Source organism: Daphnia magna, linkage group LG3, assembly GCF_020631705.1.
Source record: "Daphnia magna isolate NIES linkage group LG3, ASM2063170v1.1, whole genome shotgun sequence".
Taxonomy (NCBI): domain Eukaryota; kingdom Metazoa; phylum Arthropoda; class Branchiopoda; order Diplostraca; family Daphniidae; genus Daphnia; species Daphnia magna.
The window spans coordinates 4,164,987-4,192,046 of NC_059184.1; the positions used below are offsets into that span (position 1 = coordinate 4,164,987).

Below are 27,060 nucleotides of genomic sequence, written 5' to 3' on the forward strand. Positions count from 1 at the left end.
GTTTATATTTAAGAGATATTCGAAAACATAAAAAAAACAAAAAACAAAACAACAACGTATGGTAAAGGAAGTGCCACGTACATGTTATTCGCAATTTGTGTAATAATCGTACAAGACACGCTGAGTTTACATAGCGTTAATCTGAAGCTTGCCCTTTATTTAAATATGGGTTTCAGTTACGATATTCCAATAGAATGAAACAGTAACAGAAATGGAACAAACAAAATTTACATACAAATAAAAATGAATATTTTGTCTTACACAAGAATAAGCATGAAATTGTGCGATTTAGCGTCGCAAGAAGATAAAGGACAAGTACCTTAGGCAACTACTCTTTAAACGCTTGCAATTTCAAATTAAAAAACTTTTAGTGTTTTTATAATCATAAACCTAAACATGTAAGGTGTGAAACCACGCCCACGAGTACTAAAATAAGTTTCATTTGCGATAGCGGAAGCTCATCTGCTGGAGTTGTGTTTCTAGTATCTGACTTGTTTCCACAGTCATAGTTACTTCTGGGGTTACTACCAAAGAATGTGGAAAGCAATGCTTGGCCACTTTCAATCCGCCACTTAATATAAAAACATTATCGTAGCCTCGTTCCATCAGAGTTGTAGCTACTTGAGGTGCAAGTATTTCATCTTCATCATAAATGACTATTACATGTTCCGGATGGTTTTTCTGTTAAAAAATATTTATTAATGGATGTTTAGTTTAAGAGGTAATTTTCAGACTGACATATTTGAGAAGGGAAGGGATTTCAAAATTAGCCCGTGACAGCAGACTTTTAGGGTAGTTTTCTGCAGTGATTATGTGACTTTTGTTATACTCATCCAAATCCCTCACATCTAAGAGAAGATATGGTATGTGAGTGTTGCCCTTCTTTTCTCGTTCACTATGTCAATAGAACCATTGGTGGCAGAAATCTATTCAGATTTTAAATGCTTGATTGCTTACTTATAAGGATGGGTACCATATGAAGAAAGTGTAGACTTTGCAGTAGTTGTGGCAGCAGCTTCTCCCATTGCTTCATTCTTTGCTTGGTGAGAATCAGTCTCGAGATATATACTCTCACAGATCAGAGACACCAGCAATGATATTTTAATGCGTGGAAATATTTCATCAGGTTTAAAGCGAAAATTCCTCTGAATAATATCAAAATCCTCCATCATTTTTCCAACATGATATCCTGTGAGAAAAAAAAAAGTACATGCTAAGAACTGAGAAAAACATTTAATGATTTACCAGAATTGGTTTTAGGGCTCACATTTTCGTATCGGGTCTTGGATTTCTAGCCATTGATTGTTAAATAACATTAGCTATTTTATGACATGTAGTGAAGGAGTAAATAATGATTAATGACCTACCGAATGTTGAGATGCTGACGGTAAGTTTCTAATGGATGAGCGTTCAACCATTTTTCGGAACTGCGACATTATTATCTATTTTTGTATATCTCTTCAACCAATAAGTATTTTGCCACAGTAAAATAAAGTTTGAAATTTGAAGAACTATTTGTCGCTGAAGAGATTCAGATGCTATGGCAACCAAACAACGCACTATCTAATCACTAGGTGGTGCTTCAGCTTAAAATTTCAATTTTATCCTGGAATACCTTGTTTCTTCCATAAACATCAGTTAATTTGAGGAGTTAAGTTTGACACTAACAACATTTTCTTCAACCAAGAAAAAGTAAAATAATTTACTGAAAGCTTTACAATTCACGTCACTATTCAGTTTCGGTTTCGAGCAACAGATCATCGTGACTTTTTTAGGAAATGGTATGGTTTATGTTTACAACAAAACGGGGACAAAGAAGATGACTACTAGCGATAAGAAAATTTTTAACGAGTGATTAAGAGCTTTTTATTTTTTAGAGACATCTAGAAGCTAAGAAACAAATGCAATTGTAGACTTAACCCTTATCAACAAAAGCAAACCACTAAAGATTGAAACGATTGCGAATATCATGAAACAACGATATCCATTTGCTATTATCACGAAAAAAAACTGGCGTTTTACCCATAGTAGCGTCAACATTAACTGATACAGGGCCCTCAAAGACTTTCTGGTCGTTATCCCACAAATGTATCCAGCGGCCTGGTGGTAAGTAAACTTCTTGATTCGTTTTTGATGGATGCAGTACAGGAGCTACTAATAAATCTGATCCATATAAGTATTGATATTGAATATCAAAAGAATCTATATCCTCGGCATGGTGGAGGAATAAAGGACTCATTGCTGGAATCCCAAAAGTCGCCACTTGCGATACTACCTCTTTATGATAGGGGGTAAGCGAGGTGTAGATTGCTGATAAACGAGCAAAACTTTTTAGGGTTTCGTTAGTTGAATAAATTTGATGATTTAGTTCAGGTTTATTTCCTAAATGTTTAGGAACAAAAAATGTTTTGATGTACAATAGCCAATCTTTTAGGTATATACTACCTTCATGAGTTCTCATTAGAGGTGTAAAAACGCTGTATTCGGCCCAACGCAAAAGCAACTCCTCACTACGGGTTAAAATTCCATTAAGGGTAGTATACCCTCCAATATCACTATGGCTGAGACCGAAGCCGGATAAACCCAACGAAAGAGCTGCGACACAAAAACGTTTGCTCACACAAAATCAAATTTTTCTAAAATGGAAATACCTGCTACAATACTGGATGGTAACCCATCCGACATTGACCAGTCAACGTTTTGGTCGCCAGCCCACATCATTGAATGAAAGCTTTGCGCACCAGTAAATCCTGATCTCGCCCACGGCAGGACAGAACTTAACGTGCCAGTTTGCTCTAGTGCAAGTCTTAAGAAAACGTTAACTAGTAAAAATAAATATACAATTATATTTTTCTGTTGAAGACTATGATGTTCACCGAACTGTGCTGGCCCATAGAACAGGGAGAAGATTATGGAACTGATAGGGATCAGGGCTATTGGTTGCAACGGCGTCTACCGGTGTGTATTCCCCAAAGTCAGCCATGAACCCTTTGAAGCCAAAACCGATGATGTTTTTTTTTATAAGTTCTATAATAAAAATTTAAAAAATTACAATAATACGGTTAGAAAAGATTCTTATTCTTCCTTTCCAAATGATGCATCTAAAAAAGTTATACGTATGTACCAGCATACCACTGTTTTGCCAGTGGATTAGAAAAGTCAAGCGTTCCGGCCAAAAATCCACCAAAATCTTGTCTATAGGTTTCACCTTTGTCATTCTTTAGTAAATAACCAAGATTGTCAGCCTCTACGAACAAATCACCCTCAACATTCAAATGCGGATTGATATACGCCGCAACTTGAATCCCTTGCTGTGCCAAGTCGAATATGACGGAATCAAGCCCTGCCGTTACAGAACATTTAAAAAACAAAGCCTTTTTTGAGATGGTAAATTTCTGAAAGTCACCTGGGTAAAGCTCTTCATTCCAACGCCAGTTCCAAAAAACACGATAGCCGAATGGTGTTTCGATTTTACCCGCCCAATCTTGAATCCATATGGCACTGACATTTACACCGTTGTCTAAGCATTGCTGAAGCTTGTCAAGCATCTTTTTTAATATTTAAAAACGTAAGAAGTATGTTTGATGAAGGGAGATGGCTACAATGGTCAAATTCGAGCTTACATTTTGGGTTCCGCCTTGAACAGCAACAATCGCTCCGTTATAAATCCATTCAGGAAGAGTTGGCGGAATCACGGACATCTCACGGTTAATTGCACCAACTAGCTCCATTAAATTAGTAGCCGTTCCAACATTAAGCATCAGTTGTTTATCATGGACATAGATTTCTTTCCTCGTAGACGAAGTGAAATTCAAGATGGAGTACCTTTAAACGTAAAAACACAATAAAAATACGTCAAGAGAGCGCAATGCATCTCGTTTAAGAAATAACAAACCTCTCTTGTTTGCCTAAAATGACATAGTTCCACGTGGATAAGAAAATAGGGGCGGGGTAATATGTCGTATGATAATCCCCTCCTGCGCCTGGTGACCCTGTCTCCACTATCTCTGTGAGAGGGCTTGATAGGTTTCTTCCAACCCCTTCGTAGTCCCAAACGATATTATAAACGAACAGCAACTAAATCGAAAAACTGGGCTTTGATGAAGGGCTTGTTTACCTTGTTCGCGAATCCACATGGGAAATTCATGGCCTTTCAAATTCAAGTATGTAAACTGTTCTCCAGCACCATAGATTTTTTCAGTAGAGTTTGATGCTAACCGGAACCACAGACGATCCCGGCCGACCACAGTGATATTAACTATAGCGGTTTTACGAAACAATTCTGAATCTGCCTTTTCCTCGACAGCAAAATCTACCTATATAATAGACACTGGCTTGTCTCACGTTCTTAGGCATGTTACTTGTACTGAGTTACCGAAACTTCTGGAAAGTAGTCAATGCTGTAGCATGTAGCCTTGAAGAGATCTGGCATGCCACTTTCATCAATATCACAAGTTGATAATTCTATTTTCTCGTATACATCTTCGCTAATAATAAAATTTCCTTGATCTTCTGTATAGTTGATTTGACTTCTTCCAACGGCAACTACAGGATCTCCAATATTATGATCGAGAAGCTAGCATAAAGAAAATAAAATATCAAATATGAAGCATAAAACGTGTCAAATATTGCTTACCGGTTTGTCGTCGATGAAAAGAGTAAATTTATTGTAGAACGGATATGTCAAAGTCAGACTATTGACTGTCACAATACAGCAAATGAGCACACAGTGCAATTCACTTCTTAAACCTGGGGCCATCTCGATGCATGTGACTGTCTATCCTTACTGCCAACGTCTTTGTCCAACAGAATATTTGTTTAAAAAGATACATATTATCGTTGCAATAAACATTGAGGAGGAGCCTAGTTCATATTGGAACAGCACTAAAGCAAGTCTGGTTTTGCCGCGCATAAAGGGATTTCCTTTCACATCAATAACGATGCAATCTTAATCAAATAATGGCTATCGAGTGTTATTTTTTTACGATATCATATCAGCCATCGTATAAATTGTTATACCCATTCTGATGACAACCGATTGTGTGCACGCACCCAAATAGACATGTTTGAAGCTCCAGGATATGTTCAAAATCTAAATTCATTCCAATTAAAGCTACGTAACAGGCAGCGAGGCAGGATTTAATTATCAATAAAACTCCTTTTTTGATAACCGGCATATTTCAAGAAAAATGTCCAGGTGTCTTGAAATGGACATTAAAACTTACTTAATCGTCCAAAAGGGGGAACGAATCTGGCAGCCACCCATGGGATACGTAATAGAAATATACCTATACCTTAGTTTGCCTTCTAAGAAAGAATTTCCGGGGATCGGCTCCTTTTAAAACGTTCTCTTCAGATCATCGTCTTCGGACTAATCCTTAGGGGTGGGGGATAAACCCCTTCAAAAGCCAAAGGGATTACCAGTCCTAGACAAGTTTTCGAGCAGCGAGGTTGCAACTGTCTTTTGTCTTGCAATGTGAATGTATCTTTAGTCTCACTCTAAATTGTGATCAAGGTCTTAGAACTTTTTGACGTTTGGATATCGTTGATACCATTTTCAAGAATTCGAAAAGTTCGTGGGAGATTTTCACCAATCCAGTAGAAGCTGAATCGACCTGGGACGTAAAAAATTGTAATCACATAGTGATGAGTTTGAACTTCAGTTTCAGCATCTAGTTCTATAGTGTAAATCCAGTGGAATGTCTGCTAGCCCTCCCCCCCCGCTCCACGTGTGGAACTGTGACGTATGTATAAGTATTAGTGGCAAGGCCTAGACAACTAACTCGTTATGGGAGAAAAATGTCGTCCATTCCTGTTTCAAATAAGTATAAGAAATCTATTTCTATTTCCAGGTCGAAAAATTAAAGGATTCTATGATGCAAAATTTTCTCGTTACATCTTCGTGTGACAAACGTTGGACAGAGACTGCTGAAACAGTGGGAAGTTGTTCTTTGGAAAACAACCAAAATAACCGCCTGCTTGAGCTAAATTGCATAAAATGTGACCGTAACCGGTTAGGATCCTCAGAAACGCGAAAACAACGTAACAAACTAACTTCAGATTATTAAAAATATTATAATTTTTCGTGTGTTTTCTTTCAGATGAAGAGTTGAGGTCGATTCCAAATGTTGTTCGAGTTATTCGCTCACCAGGAGGCCATGTCTTAGTTAGTAACCAAGCATTGTATAAACTAAAAAAAATTAATGTTTTACCTATTAGTATGCGTTTGTTCCTATAGGCTTTGTACCGTCAATCAGAGGCACAGAAGCAATTATACAAGCGACACAGTAATGTTCTCCTCATCCATTTGCTTCATTCCGCCAATGCTACCAAGACGTTATTGGCTATTTCCATCGTCGATAGTGATAGCGGTGTAGATTACACAGTTTGCCTCGTCACGTTACCGGTTCGTTTCCTTTCGGAAATCGTCACACGCTGCTTGAGGATGTTCATATCAGTAAATGTTTCAATAACAATAATATAGTAGTTTATTAATCTTACCTTGCTTTCTCCTAAGCATAATGATCCTTCTGCCGTAAAAGCCGTTGTTGTGAATCGAGAAGAGCTGTTACCCAATGTAAGGAAAGCCTTCCCTATGGCAGATCATTTAATTTCAGAGAGTCGAATGCTAGAACAGGTAATACCAATAAGCGATAGCGTCTGGTTTCGCACAATCGATTATATTACTTTCTTTTTCAGGTGTCAGATGAATTGTCGAAGTACGCATTGGAACCAGACATCCACAACCAGTACTGTAGTGCTTTCGCAGTTTGTTGTTCTACGTCCTGTGAAAAAGAATTCGGCTATGCAGAGGCATCTCTGATTTCAGCGCCAGGTGGAATTGGCGTCTACTTTGAAACTACATGGTTCGAGCATACGGACATTTGGAGAGCTATCGAAAATCTGCGTCGCATAAAAAAAGGATTAAATTACGGAGAAGTAAGCAAACACCTTTACCGAAAGTTGGCTCAAACAATGTTTTTTTAAATGGCGTTGCCTGTCGAAGATTTTTATTGGATGACTGAATTCTTTTGCTGGTTCAGCGGTGATAGTAGCTGCATGGTCTACCGTGGTAGACCGTGGTAGCTGTAACGGCAAAAATATCTCAACTTGTTATGGAGAACTGTTATTCTTCTGCATAAAAACGTTGAGATGATGTACTGTACATAACCACTTCCAACTGCTTTTGACCAAGATCCTTCCTCTCTTCTCAAGTGTTTTTATCTGTCGCAATCGACATGCGATTTGTTTGACAGCAAAACTGTTTAGCTATTATCCCAAAAGGATATCATCTTATTTGTTTTGGTTTTCTTCTCTGTTTAACAAATATAATTTTACTACAACTTGTTTCTTAATTATCCTATCATTCTTTCATTTAGTTTGATACTTGAAAATTTGCTTTGTGGATTGAAATAATCCTGCAGATTTTCACGCATGGCCATAATTTATCATCGAACAACTGCTGAAGCCAATATTATCCTTAGCTTTGTTCCAAGTGAACGAGGGCAGTTTTTATACCATACAAGACCAATTTCGCACGGGCGAAGGGAATTTTTAAAATTTCCTAACAATATCTTAGGCTAGTGTTTTTTTTTTTTTCTTTTTAATTCTAAAAATAAAACCGAAAATGCAGAAATGGAAATCTAGTTACATCAAAAATTTCTTCCGATTTTTGGGGAAACATTTTATTTTGCCCTTTAGATACGGAAATATCGCAAAGAATTCGGAAACAAAATCTTCAAGACGCAGTTCAGATTTCACTTGACAGTGTAACAGTATTTTCAACACTCGTCTATAATTATTATCGGTCACAAAAACAAACATACCAAACGTTCTCTCAGTTCCACAAGACATTCATTCAAAGTTCGTCTTTCGACGATTTATCTTCATCTTCATCATTATCCTGATCTGCTTCCTCTTCGGCATTTTCTCCTTCCGGCACATTTTCAATTTCCTCCTCTTCTTCGATTTCCGCGTCACCCACTCCTAATGACTGCTTCAACATTGCATCTATGTGCTCGGCAAACTGGCTTGGATCCTGTAGCATGTAGCCAGAACGAAGAGTAGCTTCACGAGGAAATCGAAATGCGTTAGTCAAAAACTGTATTACACTAGTACTATGCAAATTACCTGTTTGGAACATCATCATTGCCATGCCCTTCGACACACGATCCTCAGGGTCAGCTTCAACTCGCCGAAGCAGTTCTTTAATCAAAGGATGACGGGGGTTGATTTCCAAAGTTTTCTTCTGTGTTAAGTAATAACTAAAAAAAAAAAAAAAGAAACAAGAATGAATAAGACAATCAAAAATGGATGGCGGTACCCGGACTAACATTAAGAACCGACTAAAAGCAACAAAGAAAAAAACAAACAAACAAGAAAACAAAAAACACTTACTCTCTCTGGACGTCTTGTGTTTTGGAATGGGTCTGAGAAGCAATGATTCGCTGCATGTTACCAGTCCAACCAAATTTTGAGGTAATTAAAGCGCATGGTGTCTTGAGTAAACGTTGACCAACTTCGGCACGCAAAATCTTTGAAAATGCAACAAACATAGGACACACAATAAGAAACAATAAAACAGCCACAGCAGAATAAGAGATGAAATAGGATTTCAACGTGTTACATTCTCCGCCCCTACGTTGGACAAACACATAAAATAGATCCCCGACATTTCACAGAAGCCTAGGATATTCATTAGCCATTTCGACTTACTCTCTTTGAATGTCTTGCGATTTCTGATGAGAATTAGCTAACATCAACCGTTCCATATTACCAGTAATACCCCAACGCGATGCTACTAATGCAGTAGGCGATTTATACAAACGGTTCGATACCCTAGCCGTCGTAATCTAACCGGAATGGTATTTTTAAAATTAAGTTTGTGTGAAAATAACAATTTCCCCTTAATCTTATTTGTTACCCTTATTTAATAAGAAAACTTACGTGTTCTTTAAGGGCCGTTTCAGTTAACCATTTCGTCAATGGCTCAAACTGGGTTTTAAGGGCCTCCAATTTGGCTTTGGCACCTTCTCCCTCATCTAATTCAACTCCCTCCTTGGCTACGTTCTGGAATTTCTTTCCTTCAAACTCAGGAAGGGCAGAGATGCAATATTCATCAACAGCTTCGGTGAGGTAGAGGACCTCGTAGCCTTTTTTAACGAGTCGCTCGACGAAGGGGGATTTTTCAACTTCATCCAAAGATGAACCAGCAATAAAGTAAATAGACTCTTGCTTCTCCTTCATGCGTTCAACGTAATCCGAGAACGTGATGAAGCCCTTGTTAGCTGAAGAACGGAACTGCAGAAGCTTAGCCAGTCTGGAACGGTTAGCTGAATCATCGATAACACCCAATTTAATGCTGCCAAAAAAAGAAATGAAGAAATTAATTAATTCAAGTGTAGAAAAATTAAACCAAATATATTATGAAAAACATACTTGGTAGAATATTCGCCCCAGAACTTTTCTTGTTCAGCTTTGTCCAATTTCTTGATCATGTCCAAAGTTTTACGAATCAGTTTTTTGCGGATAACTTTGATGAGTTTGTGCTGCTGCAGAGTTTCCCGAGATACGTTTAATGGTAAGTCGTCGGAATCAACAACACCTCGGATAAAGTTCAAATAGTTGGGCATGATGTCTTGGAAGTCGTCGGTAATGAAAACGCGGCGAACATAAAGCTATCAATTTAACAAGCCCCCTATTAAATTGATTCTTTTTTACAAGGTAGTTACTACAGTCTAGTTTACCTTGATGTTATCTGTTCGGGTACCATATTTGTTGAAACTTTCAGTCGGCTGAGTTTTGGGGATGTATAGGAGTGATTTGAACGTAACTTCACCCTCCGCGACGAAATGAATGTGACCTAATGGCCCTTGTGTATCCTTGGTAATCGCCTTGTAAAATTCCTCGTATTCATTTTCTTCAACCTCAGACGGTCTGTAATAATTTACGGAGGTCAGAAACGTGAAAGCGATAGAAACTTTTAAATAATTTACTTTCTAGTCCAAATCGGTTTGGCATTGTTCAGCAACTCCCAGTCCCATGTGGTCTTTTCAACTTTGCGAGTCTTTGGTTTCTTCTCTTCCGTTTCTTCCTCCACTTTAGCATCTTCCTCTTCCTCAGTTTTTTTCTCTGTAACTGGTTCTGTTTCATCATCAATAGGTTCTTCTACTTCTTCAGTCTGGAAGGTGTATAGGAATTTTGTTTTTAAGTTGGTAAAGCAGTTTTACGTTAACAATACCTTGCTAGTCCATAGGTATATATTGAAATTGATGAACTGGGAGTACTTGTGCACTAGGTTACGAATGGTGTCAACTTCAAGGAAATCGCGGGCTTCCTCTTTCAGGTAAAGGCTAATCTGTGTACCACGCTTCAGTGTATCTCCTCGAGGATCTTCGGCAATGCTGAAAGAGTTGGCATCCGATTCCCAGATGTACTGTTTGTCGTCATTGTTCTTTGACGTTACAACAACTCGATCAGCGACTATTTGACAAATGAAAGATAGCGGGTCGTTGATTGCATTTCAAGAGGATATGTATTGCTGTGCATCCCTTACCCAAGAACGCTGAGTAGAAGCCGACACCGAATTGTCCGATTAGGTCGCCTGCATCTTGTCCAGTTGATTCTGGATTCTGCATTTTGCTCAAGAAATCCGCCGTTCCTGATTTGGCGATTGTACCAAGGTTCGTAACCAAATCGTTTTTGGTCATACCAATACCAGTATCCGTGATATGAAGTACATTGTTTTCTTTGTCAGCCTAAAAATAAAAAAATTATAAAATAAAAACAAGTAATAATAATTAAAAAGTAAATAAAAGGTGCACATCTATATAACTCAGGTTCATGTTGACGTAGCACCCACACACATAAACAAACAAAGAATGTGATTTAACAAAAAATATTATACCTTGATTCGTATTGTTTGTTCACTTGTGGCAGCCAAAGCATCCTTATCTGTAAGAGCCATTAGACGAATTTTGTCAATAGCATCAGATGCATTTGAAATCAACTCTCTCAAGAAGATCTGCACAATAAAGGAATGATGTTTGGTCATTGCCTAAAATAATAAAAGAACTTTTGATAAAATAAATACCTCTTTGTTGCGGTATAGAGAGTTGATGATGAGTTTCATCATTCGATTGACTTCAGCCTGAAAAGCAAACTTTTCAGACTTTTCCCTGAGTTCCTTTACTTGAGCTACATTCAAGCCATCAAGTTTAATTGCTTCTTCTTCCCTTTTTACAACCTCAGCATCTTTTTATTCAAAATTTTTTCATCAAAAGATTGTGACTTTGCCATACACAAAATAATGGGTTTACCTGTTCTGGAACCTTCTCTGCTTGCACCCAAGTCAATCTCAATGTTATCTGCAACAACTTCGTCATCTTGGGCATAACAGGATGCTAAAGAATGTGAAATAATTACAGAAAATTAAAAAACAAACAGTAGAGAAAAGCGCAATGCAATACGTGATTGAATGCATTACACCGGTATATATGAAAATCGGCTCAACTGACAAACTTACCAGAAAGTAAAAGAAGCCCTAATAGGCTAAAAGCAATTTTTGTGGAAACCATGGTTAGCTGTGTTCAGCCCGACGAATGTTGTGACGACCAGAACAAAATGCAATCACCAACTAACCCGAATGAATACGGCCGCTCACGTCAAGTCCACTACTTCAGCAGTAAATTTTTGATCTCGAAGCTACGATTTTACACGTGTCTTAACGTGAAGAAGAACCCGTCAGGTCTAAAACAACCAATGAGAAGAGAACACCACATCACGAAAGGACACGCCCACGCCACGCGCATCGACACTGTTGACTACGGCCACTATGTTGGCATTTCCTCCTCTTAAAATTTGCACAAATTTAAAAAAAGTTAAGAACCTTGATGAAAAGATTTTATGGATTCGTACTTCCCTTATGCCTATCCACGAAGTCTAGTATGAAATGCTTTCTATTTGTTTCAGAAAAATATTACACGTGATTGCAAATATAGTATATTATGAAATTTTATTGGCGGGAGGCACTGAACTCTTGATACAAGGTACAGTATGCAAGGCATCTGTTTAACAAAAAAAGAAAAAAAAAAGAAAAAACAATAATTCAGAAAGTTTTCTAACACTACAAGTTGCAGCAAAAATGTTTATCATTACAAATCAAATTTTGCCGAGATACAGTACAAAAGGGAACATTAGAGGGAAATGTTGAGTCGTATGTCCGACCAAACTGAGAGGGTGTCAAGAAAATGGTAGTTATCTATTCAACTGGAACTCTCTTTTGAATGATTTTATCTAAAGGCCGCCATTGACATTCATTCAGTTCATTACCCGTGGCGGAGTACGAGTTAATTTTCTCCTAATATAAAGCAAAAAAATAAAAAATCTATATTCATACATATACGTCAAGCGCAAGTCAAGAAAAAATTTCGTAATTTTCACCTCTTCTTTTTGTGCACTGTGGTCATACTACCACGATTTTCTTCGCGTTTGCCCTTTCGATCCATACTTGCTTCTTCCACGCCATCACTTGATTCGGAATCAGATGAACTGGAACTAGAACTTGAACTATCTGAGGAGCTATCTGAAGCCACACCGGTATGCGAACTCAGATTCACGTTGTCAGCTACTACTGCAAGGTCAGGTTCGTTTACCTATGTAAATATTTAAATAAGACGGGACTGATGTATTGCCCAATAATAATCTCTTGATTCTTGATCCTTTCATACTTTCAAACTTTTGTACCACTTGCGGGAAAACTTTGGTCTTCCACGAATGGTTTTATGCCATACGACTGGAAAGTTGGTACGCGAACAAAAGTTTTGTGTAACGGCGACAGTTGTGTCAAGATTTAATACAACATGCCACCAGCCTCCAGGAACAAAAACGGTTTCTCCTGGTTTTTGCAGAATTTCAAGCTGTGACAAACCACATTCACTCATGAATGGAAAATTACGGGTAAGCATATGAAGAGATAAATACCGGTTTGTATTCTGCTGGCCAACTTGGGCTTTGAGTCCTAGGATAAATAATTTTAAACCAGGTAATTGCTTCATCCTGCTGTTTTCCGCCCTCTTGTGATGTCAATTTTATCAATTCACGCGGTGTGTGTGTAGGAAATAAGCACCACCTGATTATGGAAAGGTAAGATAAAATAATTAATATTTCTCTGAATGTTGCCACTTTCATGGAACTCTGAAGTCACCGTTTGTGGCCAAAGACCAAGGCATTCCAGGCACTTGTACCTAGAGGATCAATATGTATCCCTGTCCCAGACCTTTCTGGCCCAATAACAATCCACCTATACGGAGGCCTTTTTTCCTCCCCAGCATATTTAAACAAGTCATCTCTGAAATAGATAGGCACATCATAATCCTCCAATAAACGCTTTCTTCTTGGATGCTGACAAACAAGAAAAAAAAAAAGATAAATAGAATAAAAAATTTTCCTAAAATAAATATGGCTCCTTACATCCCCATAACTGCTATCAAATATGTACAATGGACTATCATCTGTGGTGGTTTGCATGTAATGAGCATAATATTTCATCTTCATTTTGACTGAATAACCTTCATTGTCTTCACCACATTTGAACTTTTGGTTGCGATACTTTTTTGCTAATCTCTGTATGACCAAAAACCACTTGATAGAATCAGTTTATACAACAAAATTCTTTAAATCGCAAAGACATGCCTGGATTGTCCATTTATAATTTGCCATCCATTCTCTTTGGACATCAAGAATAACAACCTAAAAGTAAAACAAAAAGGAAATGATTAACATTTCCCAGTCATGAAACAAGATAATAATGTTCTTCATACTGGTAAATAGGGCCTCTCAAATCGTTCAATAAACTCTTGTGGGCTCACTTTGTCAACACTGATTCTTAATGCACTGTCAGTAAAGACTGTGAAAGGCTTGAAATTTTTGTAGTAGCACTGTTCCACCCAGGCTGCACTGGAACTGAGTTCTGAAATTAACAAGAGGCAAAACGAGCGTATGTCACGTAGGAAGCCAAAGAGACGCCCATCACATGGTCGCCAAGAGATAAGAAGGATTCAATTACCTGGTCTAGCTTTTTTTTTGGATTCCTGAATGCGTCTTTTTGCACGTGAATCGAAACTCATTTTCACAAAAACAAACAATGGCCTATAAATCTAAAAAAGAGGCAGGATTTTCAAACTTCGATCTTTCATTCATGTAGTTTTAAGCCGCGTCTGCTATTAAAATAAAATTTTCAAGAATTTTCCATTTCCATAGTTGTCAGATTTCCAAAATGTTGACTCGTTTGTTTTTCCCGCGTTTTCCTTCACGACCACGTAGCACGTTTACTACAAGTTGCAACAAACGAAGCCCTTGGCTAAAATTGAAATAAGTTATCATGAACAAAGAAAACAGGTTATTCCGGGAATGAGGGTGATCAAATAGTAAAGAAAACTTCTAATTTGTGAATACTTGCTAAGTCTGGCCTGACTCTGGCCTCTAGCTAAGTTCAGAAACTAATATAGTGACTTTTACTTGACTAGAAAGAATGCCAGTTCAATAAAAACTGAAACACAACTTTTCTCGAATCCTTTTATTGTTTTCCCCCTCCAGCTTAGTAGTGATACTCGTGGAAAAGAAAAAAAAAACAAAACAAAAAAACAAACAATGGAACGCGAAGGAGGAAAATGATTATTTTCCATACAGTACACAAAAGAGATTAGATCTACACGGAATCCATAATCATGGACGTTATACAATAAACCAGACAGAGGAGGAGGTTTTCCATTATCTAGAAATTTCACTTTTTTAAATATATCTGTTTGCGTGTGGAAAGCAATGGGTAAGACATAAGGCAAATATAAAACAGTACAAAGGTACGTTATTTGTTTCAGAAAAGTCCCGTTTTGTCGACCGTAGCATCGATCGGCGGACGCGCAAAGATATGATTCTTAAGGGTGTTTTGGGGCTCCATTTTGTGTAAACGATTCGTGAAAAACTGCATCGAGAAAGTATGACGGGGAAACGGGGGAGATACGGGGCGAGGGAGCAGGTCATCCACCACTTAGAACCTTCATTTCCTAGACAATTGATTTGTCTTGCTCTGATTATTCCTTCCCCATGAAACGAACAAGTTTGTGTGAGTCCTAGACGTACGGCATTTTTAGATGGGTATTATATATATATATATAATATATGTATATATGTATATGGGATGTGTACATGTGTTAAAGGAGACACAATTTACTGGTGACAGCAAAAACATTTCCCACATTTGAAACCGATGGAGACGTTGGGTGGCGCCAAAGCGTCCACAGCTCAGCCACGCGAAACGGCAAACGTCGTCACGACATCTGTGTGAAACGCAAGGTAAGGAAAAGGGTTTTTGGAACAACAGTCACAAATAAACCGAAAATGTATGGCGTGCGACGAGCACCAACCGACACAACAACAATAATAACAACAATTCAACAACCATGGCGTTCTATTTGATTGCGTGGGAAGAAGATATAGAATGACGGCCTCCCCAGTGAACACGGGCAAAGGAGAGGAACCTCCCACGGTCCACGTCAAACACAGCAAAAGGTGACGCCATGACGTCGAATTGTAAGGAGACGAGGTGGTCGATATTATGCACAATTGAAGTGTGCGGGGGAGGATAGTGGACTTTATTCTTCCCCCGCGGGGCATGATGAAGACGACGAAATCCACTTTCCATTTCCCTCCACTATCCAACTAAATTGATGGGGAGTTATCTATCTATCTACAACAAGAAAGAAAGAAAAAAAAACGATAAAAAAAAGGGAAAACGGGATGAAAATTGGGCTGTAAAAGCTTGGCGTGCGTGTGCGCGCGCCAACGCAAACCACATTCCAATTTCCTTGTGTGGAGACGATGTCATTGGCTTCCATATACATATATACGAGTTAGACGAGCAACAGCGTTAATAAAGCATCTTTGATAACAGCGGAAAAGTTGGGAAACGAAGAGAACGTGAGCAATCCAATTCGTCTCTGTGCGTGGTTACGCTCGATGGCCTCTTCTACTTTGCTCCTTTTCTCTCCCCACATCCACCCCGGGATGAAATATTATTATTATTATTTTTTAAATATAAATAAGAAAAGACCTCTTAGAGAAAGAGCTGGCGAGTCCCTCATTTCTACGTCAAAAAGATGAATTAAGAATAATCGTAACAATAACTTCCCTTCCAAAAAGAAAACAAATTATAATAATAATAACAATAACTGATGATTGACGAAAGAGAGAAAGAGAGGAGGCTTGACGCAGATCGCGTCCAAAGATATGTTTTCCATTCCTTTGTTGTCTTTCCTACTGTACAAGAAGCGTTTCCAAGTGCGTACGTGCTGAAGAAAATGCGGAAGGAAAAAAACAAGCTTCCGAGTGGTTTCGCATCGGATCTGTGCGCCTTCTCTTGGAGCTCTCAGAAATCGACAGAAATTCGGTGCGTGATGGCATGACATCCGGGCGGAGTGCTAGTATACTTGTGAAGTTATTAGGGAGAACAAATGCCGGGGTAGGAGTGACACAAAAGACATCGTCTCCCATTTCTCATGAGTGATGCGCACGCGGAACAGGTCTCTTCAGCAGTAGAACACTCTCGGCCGAAATGATGGGCAGAACGTTGTTCCGGTGGAAGTTGATCAAATGACTAACGCTTTCAAATGTCCTGTCTTTGGTGCGAACCTGAGTGAGAAAAATGTGGCAAATCTTAATCGATTCTCGCCACTGGCATGCAATGATTTCAAAAATTTAATTAAATAACGTACGACGCCTTCGGGATCAACCAGCAGCAAATGTTTGTGATGGCCGGATTGCATTCCTGTCAGCACGTACTGGCCTTGAGAGCCTTGTGATTCGCGAACCAAGAAATCCCCATCCTATTTAAATACCACCCCCCCAAAAAAAAGGGGGTCGATATAGATAAAAACTTGAAAAGAAATGGCAATATTTTTGGCGGCCATACTTGTTTCAAAAGATCTTCAGCCTCTTTGCGGCTGATGGGTCCGTGAAACCAAATCTCTTGAAGCAACTGAGCCTCGAACGGGCTTACACGGACTTTGCCGGCTTTGGTAGCTACTCGCTGGAGGGTGACAACGGGTCGGCCCGATCCAGCCCCAAGTGTTCCAGTATTAGGAGCCAGCAGAGCCGAAGGCAGCGGCGATGGAAGAGTGGCTGAGAATGGATCTATTTCGAGGTTGAAACAAGCTTTTAATAATTTGTCACGATTTCTTTTTTTTTTCTTATTTGCCCAGAAATGCCAGATGGGAAAAAAGGAAAACAAAAAAAAAGGGGGGTTGACTTACGCATATCGAATGGATCTTTGTTGACGGGAGGGTTTTTGAAATCGCTGCTCGATCCCATAATGCCGTTGACGTACTCGTGATCGGGAAAAGGCGACAGGCCGGCAACATTGCCGCCAACAACCGCGCTGCTCACGTTTCCACCGCCACTTAATCCGGCAGATGTCGATCCGGCAAGGCCACTCTCCGTTCGGCCCATTGACGACACGTCGGCGTTCAGATCGATCAAGTTGTCAGAAAGATCGACAGTGTGGCGCGATCGATCACTGGCTTGATGACCTGCCGATGATTTCTTCAATGTTCCAGCCGTTCCAGTGGCTACCGGTCCTCCTCCTAATGGAGCCTGATAATTGGGCAGTGGTGGAACTGGAGGTGGTCCGACATCCGGCGGTACTTTACCGGGCAAATCATTGTAATACTCGGGATCATCAGGCGACCATGGGGGAGGAGCCGCTCCGGCGCTGTTGTGTCCGCTAGCAGTTCCAACTACATCGCGTCTGTAAAATGAAATTAACAATAATAATGATTATCGTTTTATTTAGTCAATCTTTTGAAAATGTACGAGTTGAAATCAATCCAATATTTACCCGTCGAGAACAGATTCAGTTCCAGCCGGGCGTGGCGTTCGTTTCAAATATTCCTTAAAACGCAATTCGAATGCTTGGCCGATGGTTGTAATGACGTCCTGCGCCAATCCACCTCCGCATTCGAGGACGTAACACGCACGGCCGTAAATGTTGTCTTTGGCCACGTAGGCAACGAAATCCAGCGTATCCTTTTTCATAAAGAAAACACCATATATAAAGCTTTTACTTCATGCGCGGATGGAGCGGATTTAAAAAAAAAAAAAATAGACTTACGGGATCTCCGCCGGAAGCAAAGGAAATGTTGGGCATGTCGTGACAGGCAACGACGGCGCTGCCTTCGAGCGTGCTGATCCTTAAACATCCGCTGCTGATGGTCAATGCAACGTCACTGCCTGCGTGTTCCATGTGAGGGGCGTCGCCCAGGATCCGCTGGATCCGTCGGTCGACCTGCAACATACACCATCATCATGAAAACTCATCTTTCATCGCCGGTACCTGCTTGCCCTGTGCACGTGCGGATCGATAAAAAACAAAGACTAATGCTGTTGGACGGGAGTAAGCGAATAGCCGGACGAAGAGGAGGAGGAAGAAAAACGAAGAGGAAGAAGAAGAAGAGTGTGTGTACAGCGAAGTATATAAAAGATGGAGCGAGACGCTGGAAGAACAAGATAAAAAGGAAAAAAAAAAAAATAAAATAAGAGTGGGCGTGAAGATCTACAGCTGCTACCATTCGATTCAATGATGCAAACATCAGAGAAAAGCGGAGAGGGAAAACGACGAGTGGAGCCAAGCATGGGATTGGCAGCGTGGGCGGAATGTCCGCTATTCCACACGAGTCACTGAACGCTTTGCCTGTGCGAACTGCGCCCAACTGCGAGCTCCAGATGGACCAGATTTTGGAACGAGTTTTTTTTTTCCCTGTGTTGTTTCAATGAATCCATTTTGTTTCTGTTTTTCTTTCTGATTCGCTAGTGTTTTTTAAAGCGATGGCTAATAAGGCGACGCACACGCCAATAAGATCCCGAACGTAAAGTAACACGGTCGAAAACGACGAGATGAGAAGGTCACAGAACTAGAGAGCTGGTTGGTGGGGGGGAATCAATAAAATCAATACATGAAGCGAATGCAAAAGGGTCTGAGACCGGCCTGGCCCGTCACTAGCCGGGAGCTCATTCACGTTGGCTCACGCTTTTATTTAGAAATCAGATCTTTTTTTAAAAAATAGTTAGACATTGTAGTTTACCTTGCGCTTCTTGTCGACCGTTTTGAGACCGGCTGTTTCGCAAACAATGTTGATGCATTCTCTGATTTAAAAGAAAAATAACAATTTAAGAAAAATAACTAAAACAGAATGAATACACGTAACAAACAGTAAATAAAAAAAAAATTAAAAAAAATGAACCCAAGGCTTTTGAGCAAACATACTTGGCAATTTGGGAGCGCGTGTCGAAATCCAGGCTCTTCATAGACGTGTTGACTTCCAGACATCCGATATACTGCAAATATTTGATTAAACAAAAGAAAAAAAAAGAGAAAAAAAAAAAAAGAGTGGAAAAAGATCAATTGATAATATTACATAGGCAGAGGAATGCAATTTCATAGTACAGCAAATAGTGTAAAGCAAATAAATCTGATTTCACGTCCGTGTCAACATTGCTACTACAGTCAGACGATCGATCTAATTTCATTACAGCATCAAAATGTTTGTCAGGCTTCTTTTGCATAGAAAGATGCTCTTTCTCTCCAAATAGGATGGGGGAGTAGCTCGCGGAGTACTTTCTTCGTGTCTCTTTTTCCTTTTATTGATCGATCCCTGGAAATCAACTGGATTTCGTTGTCATCCGGACGCTATTATTTTCTTCCCTCCTCTCTTCATCCGATTGCAAGCCTTCTCTATTACAGATTACTTTTGGCCATCCCAGTCGAGTAATATCGACCCACAACAGTTGCACTACATTTCTCCATCTCCGAGGGAACAACAACATCGTCGTGCAACGGGGTGGAATCATATCAAAAAGAGAGGAACAAAAAAAATAAAATAAAATGGGATTCATTTTTGTTTCCGTTTAAGTACCTGGACACGATCCGGGCACTAGGAGGGGAAAAAAAAATGGCGACTGTAACGGTGGATCGATCCTACAGACATTCATTTTATTCCTTTTTTTTTGGATTCGACTTTTTATCGGCAAGACACACACCGCACAGATTGCGTGACAATATGCGTGGGTTCCACTCCATTCCTGTTCTCTTCGACACTCACTCCCCACCTTTTTTTTGTTTGTGAAGCCGATGAGCTCTTTCTCTTTCCGTCGACAATTCAATTGATCCTACTGGGGGGAATAGCTTCCCTCCCGACAACCGTTTTCGTCAGGCCTCCCTTCTATATTCCGTTACTCCACCCATTGCTTCCATCTTATCTTTTTTTTTGGTTACTTCTTCCCCCCCCCTTTCAGACTGCTCTCATCGATTTTCTCTATCTTCAACCACACCCACACACGCACACACTCGGAGAGGAAAACCCGTCGCGCAAAGGCAAAGCTCTTACGGTCGTGTTGTTGACTCCCGCTCTCTCACCGGGATTGGCACAGTACACACCCCTCTCTGCTGGATCGATTCCGCCCACGTGCAACACTACTTGCATTAGCGTTTCTCTCCTCTTCCTAACCCCCCCCCTTTTTTTTTCTCTTCTTAATTATTAGCAATTATCTATTCCCTTGCTCCCTCCTTCCGCTTTCTTTTTCGTATTCATCATCTACATAATGAAGCAGACGATCGTAACGAAATCAAAACAATCGACGTACGGTGGTACAGTAATAGGCAAATGAACTTACTCGGACGAAATAGGTGATGCCTTCACGAACAATCACGGCATCGGAATGGAGCCATCCGCGTGCCGGTTTGTTGATGAAACTCCGATTGCTGCCGTTGCTGCTGGCCGCACCAACGCCCTGATTGCCGCCGGTGGCGGCTGTTGCCGAATGGCTCGACGAGGTGGACGACTGCATTTCGGCTGACGTCAGCGGTACGGACGGCGGAGAAACAAGGGCAGCCGCACCCACTCGATTGCCGCCGGATGAAGGATTAGCTTTGCTGCTGCTGCTGCTGCTGCTGCTGGCTGGAACCGTTGGAATGAGAGAGCCAAGCGATGATGAATTCACCGCCTTCGACGCAGTGGCGTTCCAGTACGGGCGCTTCCCTCGTGCCGTACAAGACCGTCTCGGGCAAGTGAGTCGGCGGGACGGGCGACGACCTGGGCGTCGATTTGGAACTGCAACTCACGCCGGCGCTACTTTGGCTGTGGCCGCCGCTGCAACTGCTGCAACAACAACAACTGGCAGCAGAGACGCTGTTGCGTTTATTATTGTTATTGTTGTTGACGAGCTCGGCGACGGTCGGATTGGCGGCTGTTACGATTGGCGGAGGAAGAGCTGCGAATTTCTGCGGCGGAGGCAGAAAGAGTTCCTCGAAGACGGGCGAACCGGGCGAGTCCCTTTCGTCGTTGACCGTCAACGGCTCGCTGGGAAGGCGATGCTGATGTCTGGGCCGTCCGCCTCCAAACGCTTCGTTGAACGTGCACCACGTGGCCAACACTTCGGGCGGCACGTTGTTCCGCCTGACGGGCAAGAGCGGAGTGCCGATGCAGCCTACGCCGCCGCTATTGGCAGCTGGGCTGGAACCACTTGTCGAATGGGCCGCTGTCGCGTTGTTGACTACTGCCGCAGCCGACAATCTGTTGCAATGGGGCGTGGTCGTAGAGATTGTGTAGTTCTTTTCGAGCGACCGTGAACGGACTCGAGACGGAATGGGCGGCGGAGCTTTGGTCTGGGCGGTGGCCGAACCGTAGCCCCAACTAGCACCGGCAGCGGAAGAAGCAGCAGCGGCGGCAGCACCTGAACCGCGGACGCGCTGTTGCGAGCACCGCTCCAGCGATCGCGTCCTCCTCTCGTTACGTCCGAATAATCCACCACCCGACGGTAGAACGAGCCCCGATGGCGTTCCAGTCGAGAAGCAAGGGGTGAACGCCCGATGGACGAGTTCCGGCGACGGAGCGACGGAAGCCGCTTTGCTTTTGGTCGATTTTCCAACAGAGGGAGTCGACGTTTGTCGTCGCTGATGCGACGACTGCGATGCCGGATCGCTAAAGAGACCAAACGTCCAGGCTGTCGTCCCCTTCGACAGTGAACCTCCTTTATCTGCGAGTATTTTTGTTTTGTTTTAGAACCAAAATTACTTCCCATTGCAAAACGGCCATCACAACGCAAAAAATTAAAATGAAACTTTATTTTTAAAAAAGAAAAAAAGAGATGATGAACCTGAAGGTGGGCGAAGAGTGGCAAAGACGGTCCAGGTGTTGTCTTCCTTGAGGATCCGGTGCAAACTGTGGTCGCTCCTCGATTTGGCCGTCAATGGTCCGAACGGAGCGAAATGATCCTGGCCAGCTAAACGAGTCGTGCAGTTCGGCCAGCCGCTCTCTGCCGCCGTTCGCGACCGCAAACGATCCGAGCAGAGATCCGTCAGATTGCGATGCTGCTGATTGGATTGCGCTTCGGACGCCTCTCCCGCCCTGGTTGCCCTTCGCTTGCGCAATCCGCGGACGAACGAGAACGGATGACTGCCGCCGGATTTCGAATTGCCACCGCCACCAGCAGCGCTGGAGGGAGTGGTCGAGGTATTGAAAACAGACGATTTCTTACTTCTGGCCGGCGAAACGTTGGCCGAGGAGGAGGGTGAGGCGCCGCCGGAAGGGAAAGGCGGAAAGACGGTCAGCCGGTGCGGGTGCGAAAATGTCTGACTCTGCGCCGACAGGCGGACGTTGAGCGGATGATCAAAGCAATCCTCCCGGATGGGACCGCCCACCTCCTCCTCTAATGCGGATGAAGACGGCGACGACGGAGTTCCTCTTTTTCGCCAACGGCCAAAGGCCGCCTTGATTTGCTGTTGCAGCCCCGTAATGCTGCTGATCTCTAAACGTAGACAACAACATCAACAACGTTAGACTACACTCTTTTGAATGCTCCGGGTGGCTTGTCAACGAGAGCTCAAAAAACGAGTGAAAATCTTGTTGCGAGTCGGACTTTTTGGCGGTTAAGGTGTGTGTGTGTGTCTGATTCATTCACATTCCACAACCGCCGGCTAGCCTCATCCCATTACCACTCCCCCCGGAAAAAAAAAAAAAAATCATTCCGCTTCATATATATATATACCCCATTGATCAAGGTGAAAAGCGTACAGAGCGCGCACACACGAACACGAGCGCGCGTGTATGGCAAACATGCGAAAGAGAGAATTTCAGTGAGACAGACGGGACAGACAGATTGTTCGACTAATTACACAAAGACCCGTATAAGGGATGGCCAAGCCTTCAACTCTTTACCTACCTCCTCCCCTCCCCCTCCAAAAAAAAAAAAAAAACCTGTTTCTCTTTTTCTATCTTTCCTGTTCTTGGAACTCAACCAAGGACGAAGGCCATTATTCGCCAAAATGAAAAAGAAAACAATACAAAAATTTGTTTTCCTTTTTTTTTTTTTTGGTTTGCCAAGTTCGTATCGATAATTGAAACGAGGAGAAAACGACAACAATTCAAACCTTTGACGGTCGGTGGTGTGTATGACGATGGGTTATTGGCGGGAGAAGAGACGCGCACCTTGACGGCTCGGCTGGCCGAAAGGAACGACGGTTCAGAGGCACTCCGACCTCTTACCGCTAGCAGCTTGTCTTCGGCTCCTTCGCCTCCGCCTCCGCCGCCGCCGCCACCACCACCACCGCCGCCGCCGCCACTTTTTTTCTCTTGGCAGCCAATACTTTGATGATTGTTACTTTTACCGGCGGTTGTTGTTGGATCGTTGCGCCCTCCGCCCCTATACGTCACTCGCTGGCTCAATGTCCAGTCCGTAGGCAATAACGTACCTTTCTTGATAATCGCTTCGACGTCCGACGCTGTTGATTTTATGTCTGACGGCCCTAAACCTGTTTTTCCATCAACCACCAAAACAAAACAAAAAAAAACAAAACAAAACAATAATAATTAGTATACGTAGAATTTTGGCTGTTTGCAATTCCAAAAAAAAAAGATTACAACCCGACGATAACACGAAACAAAACACACACACACAAAATGGAAACTTTCGTTTGACGATTTCTAGAGTCGAACAAAAAAAAATGAAAATAAACCAAGTCAAGGCAACAACATCCTGCGACTTGGAACATTTGGATCAAATGGGCTCACTAAACGGACAGTGACGCACAACGCCGGATCGAAATTCGATTCCGCCTTATGCTTTTCCTTCCCCTGGTGGAATAAAATAACTTACGGCAGATGCCATCGTCAATGTCGTCTTCAATTTCTCCGACATCGTCGCATAAGCCTACGGACGACGATCGAGTGTCGTTTAAAGCGGATCCGGCCTTCCGATCTTCAACTGTTGGTAGATTGCGGTAAGTTTTGGTGCGGAAGCTTTTCAACATTCTAGTCCAATCTTGCGTCGTCATAGTTTGCGCACAAAACACGGAAGTAAAGAGACCAACAAAGTTCTCCTCTTTCTTTTGTAAGGGGGGGGGGATCAATTCAGCCGACTAATAATTTAAGAATCGGAATCAAATGATGAACCTATCAACGATGCTACCACCACTGCCGAGGAGTGGCAGTAGCTGTCGAAGTATCAAATAGACGTGGCGGTCCTTCATCTGGGGTCAAAGAGGTAATGCAACGAGATTGCGTGTTTATGTTTTTCACATCACTCGGAACTGTTTCTTCTCGTTTTTATTTTATCAATCCAAATTTCCCAACTCATTTCCAGTCGTCGATAAATCAAACGAGGACTGCCAATGACGACGGCGCGATACGACACGATGGAACTTCAATTATATCCCGTTTTTCTTCTGCGAATCATTTCAAAAGAAACAAACATTTCTCTCGACGCGCAATTCTTCCGTATGCTAATTCCCCCCTCACCCCCTTTTTTTCCGCTTGACAATCGAATTGAGAAAAAACCGATGGCACTTGTGTGTCGACGTGAAATTGCGTGCAATCGCCACCGCCCACTCACACAGACACTGAACCACGTGTGTTGCGTTTAGTCATTCACAAGAGCCAGCCGGATGTCATTCGAGTTCCGGTAACTGAATCCGCTCCAAAAAACCAAAAAATTCACCAAATTTAGATGATCCTGATTGATAATAATCAAACCAAAATCCAATCAAAGAATTTCCGGATGTGCCAACAATCCAAATCAAGAGGACCTGGTAGTGTACAGCACCACAACCGGCATTTACTGTACGGATGATGGGATGTGGTTTTAAAATTTCGATTCCTTTTTTTTCTTAAACGGGATCGCCGGAAGCGACAACTCAACACTATATCGAATAAAATAATCCTCTCGCTTTTTTGTTTTGCCCCTCCACGAAGATTCACAATGTCTTTCCGTCAGCACGAACTCGCCGAGAACTTCACGCATTGATTTCTGGACGTTGAATTAACTTTTTCTTTTTTTCTTTTTTCAAATTGAACACAAAACGTTGCTTTTATGTTGATGACAAAAAATACGATGGCAAAATCACACGATGGAAAAAAAAAAAAAAGAAAAATAAAAAAAAAAAAAAAAAGGAGAGGTCGAGGCCGTGCGGGAGGGACTCGGCCGCACTGCCACATCTCTCAACTCTTCGAAGTTGACTGAGCGTCGCGCCACCGCTGTTCGGCTCTGTGTCTGCAACTTCTCCGGTCTGTGTGTCTGCTCCGCCTCCTGGCGTGCGTGAATAACACAAAACCTCTCTCTGTCTGTCTGTCTCTCTCTCTCTCTTTCTACCTTTACCTCTGTCTCTGAAAAAGGCCAACGAATGAAACTCTCTTTTTCTTCTCAGACAACAACAACAACAACAGCGATGCCAACAACAAAAACCGGGTGCGGCCTATACCACACACACACTGCCAAATATGTGGTAATAATAATAATAAAAAAAAAAGGCAGAGAAAGTTGCTGAAACTGCTCTTTTCTATGGTGAACATTAAAATGATCGTTTGAAAGGGTTCGACAAGGGTCATCGCCAAAAGCCAAAAGCCAAAAAATTAAATTAAATTAAAATAAAAAATGAAACAAAAGAAACATTTCGAAAGGCACGAACAATACCGTGACTTTTTTCACCTACTAGAAACATTTTCAAACGAAAAAAGAAAAATATCAAAAGGGGGAGGAGATCTCGTCCAAAGTCTAAAAGTAGGCCTTTTGGTGGGGAGGATATTTATAGTGTCGCTTTTTGTAGTTTCTTTTCTTCACCATTTCATTCCATTCATTCATTGAGTGATGAAACTCGGTCGTGGAAACGAGCAACAAAAAAAAAAAAGAAGGAAGAAAATGTTTAGGAAGAAAATTCCGCACGGTAAAATAGGGAGGTGAACAAAAAAAAAGGTAGGGCCTTGGATAATAGGAACGAAGAAGAAGAAGAAGAAGAAGAGAAAAGAGGCAGCAGCAACAGACATGTTGCATCACCTGGAGCTATACACGACGACGGCGACGACGAAAGAAGCTAGAAACTATACAAGAGAGGTGTCTGGGGCTTTCTCAGGTGAGTGAGGAGGATATGCCTTAAGGTCACGAAACCTAAAAATTGTTCGACAACACGCAAAGCACAATGAAGAAGCTAAAAAAAAAAAAGGTGGTTTTTAACACAAATGTTCATCAAGAGGATCGCGTGATTTTTTTTTTCTTGTTTCGGCACACCTGTCACCAGAAGAAGAAGAAGAAAAAAGTGTGTAGTCTAATATTCCTCTCCTTCTTTTGTGGCCATGGTTCGATTTCTACTGAAGAAGGTCAAGAAGGAGAGGAATAGAAGACGGAGGGGAAGGTGAAAAAAAGAAAAGGAAAATGCCTAAGCATTGAAGATGAATCGGGTCCCGCTGATGCGAAACGGAACTGCACGCTCAAACGCCGCAGGCTAAAGACAACAACAACCCATCAAATGTCTTGGCACGAGCCGTCCGTGTCACGCCGATCACACACACACACACACACAAAAACACATTTCGGGCATTTGGCCCCGTGCCCTTCTCAAGGTCCTTTCCCTCATTTACCTATTCCACTGCAACACACGCGCTCATCATTCCAGACTGATACGAAGGACGGCAACAATCACAACCGCTTCCGGTGTACTTCACCTCAAATTTTCCCTCGCTTTTT

General features: G+C 41.8%; 6 protein-coding genes across 9 annotated transcripts; 1 reads left to right on the forward strand and 5 right to left on the reverse strand.

Moving 5' to 3' along the window:
* Window positions 1-125: 125 nt before the first annotated feature.
* LOC116919790 (centrosomal protein of 41 kDa) lies at window positions 126-1,699 on the reverse strand. Its single transcript, XM_032925821.2, has 5 exons — window positions 1,368-1,699; window positions 1,246-1,291; window positions 958-1,189; window positions 739-895; window positions 126-681 (listed from the first exon to the last, which is right to left on the reverse strand). Exons 1-5 carry the CDS (start codon window positions 1,434-1,436, stop codon window positions 439-441), a joined length of 747 nt encoding a protein of 248 aa, XP_032781712.1. The 5' UTR covers window positions 1,437-1,699; the 3' UTR covers window positions 126-438.
* A 150-nt stretch (window positions 1,700-1,849) lies between these two features.
* LOC116919788 (sulfoquinovosidase) lies at window positions 1,850-5,430 on the reverse strand. Its single transcript, XM_032925818.2, has 12 exons — window positions 5,295-5,430; window positions 4,637-4,796; window positions 4,376-4,576; window positions 4,118-4,316; window positions 3,896-4,040; window positions 3,624-3,825; window positions 3,407-3,548; window positions 3,125-3,343; window positions 2,877-3,027; window positions 2,652-2,806; window positions 2,446-2,595; window positions 1,850-2,382 (listed from the first exon to the last, which is right to left on the reverse strand). Exons 2-12 carry the CDS (start codon window positions 4,757-4,759, stop codon window positions 1,943-1,945), a joined length of 2,127 nt encoding a protein of 708 aa, XP_032781709.2. The 5' UTR covers window positions 4,760-4,796; window positions 5,295-5,430; the 3' UTR covers window positions 1,850-1,942.
* A 178-nt stretch (window positions 5,431-5,608) lies between these two features.
* Window positions 5,609-7,343, forward strand: LOC116919789. 2 transcript variants are annotated; one of them, XR_006644474.1, is made up of 7 exons: window positions 5,609-5,744; window positions 5,853-6,042; window positions 6,102-6,166; window positions 6,239-6,457; window positions 6,518-6,637; window positions 6,700-7,051; window positions 7,083-7,343. XR_006644474.1 is itself a non-coding variant. In XM_032925819.2 (6 exons), exons 1-6 carry the CDS (start codon window positions 5,700-5,702, stop codon window positions 6,985-6,987), a joined length of 927 nt encoding a protein of 308 aa, XP_032781710.2. In that variant the 5' UTR covers window positions 5,609-5,699; the 3' UTR covers window positions 6,988-7,343. The 2 variants fall into 2 exon arrangements, 1 of the variants encoding a protein (XP_032781710.2); XM_032925819.2 differs by having other exon boundaries at window positions 6,700-7,343.
* A 326-nt stretch (window positions 7,344-7,669) lies between these two features.
* On the reverse strand, window positions 7,670-11,751 carry LOC116919799 (endoplasmin homolog). Of its 2 annotated transcripts, none has more exons than XM_032925832.2 (13): window positions 11,525-11,751; window positions 11,319-11,402; window positions 11,093-11,253; window positions 10,907-11,023; window positions 10,556-10,757; window positions 10,241-10,482; window positions 9,996-10,180; window positions 9,747-9,936; window positions 9,439-9,677; window positions 8,947-9,361; window positions 8,716-8,852; window positions 8,131-8,264; window positions 7,670-8,067 (listed from the first exon to the last, which is right to left on the reverse strand). In XM_032925832.2, exons 1-13 carry the CDS (start codon window positions 11,574-11,576, stop codon window positions 7,859-7,861), a joined length of 2,367 nt encoding a protein of 788 aa, XP_032781723.2. In that variant the 5' UTR covers window positions 11,577-11,751; the 3' UTR covers window positions 7,670-7,858. The 2 variants fall into 2 exon arrangements, with proteins under 2 accessions (XP_032781723.2, XP_032781722.2); XM_032925831.2 differs by lacking the exon at window positions 8,716-8,852 and adding an exon at window positions 8,398-8,534 and having other exon boundaries at window positions 11,525-11,750.
* Window positions 11,752-11,996: 245 nt separating this feature from the next.
* On the reverse strand, window positions 11,997-14,243 carry LOC116919809 (bifunctional arginine demethylase and lysyl-hydroxylase JMJD6). Of its 2 annotated transcripts, none has more exons than XM_032925857.2 (9): window positions 14,066-14,243; window positions 13,821-13,969; window positions 13,693-13,749; window positions 13,471-13,623; window positions 13,205-13,401; window positions 12,982-13,129; window positions 12,729-12,917; window positions 12,442-12,653; window positions 11,997-12,385 (listed from the first exon to the last, which is right to left on the reverse strand). In XM_032925857.2, exons 1-9 carry the CDS (start codon window positions 14,124-14,126, stop codon window positions 12,319-12,321), a joined length of 1,233 nt encoding a protein of 410 aa, XP_032781748.2. In that variant the 5' UTR covers window positions 14,127-14,243; the 3' UTR covers window positions 11,997-12,318. The 2 variants fall into 2 exon arrangements, with proteins under 2 accessions (XP_032781748.2, XP_032781749.2); XM_032925858.2 differs by having other exon boundaries at window positions 11,997-12,358; window positions 14,066-14,241.
* A 317-nt stretch (window positions 14,244-14,560) lies between these two features.
* On the reverse strand, window positions 14,561-25,448 carry LOC116919793. The gene is given in 13 exon segments (XM_032925825.2): window positions 14,561-16,686; window positions 16,770-16,880; window positions 16,967-17,187; window positions 17,307-17,800; window positions 17,891-18,078; window positions 18,164-18,337; window positions 19,134-19,194; window positions 19,316-19,386; window positions 20,722-20,977; window positions 20,979-22,083; window positions 22,204-22,854; window positions 23,477-23,857; window positions 24,202-25,448. Coding segments are annotated over 13 exon segments (4,026 nt in total). The 5' UTR covers window positions 24,380-25,448; the 3' UTR covers window positions 14,561-16,551.
* Window positions 25,449-27,060: the final 1,612 nt, after the last annotated feature.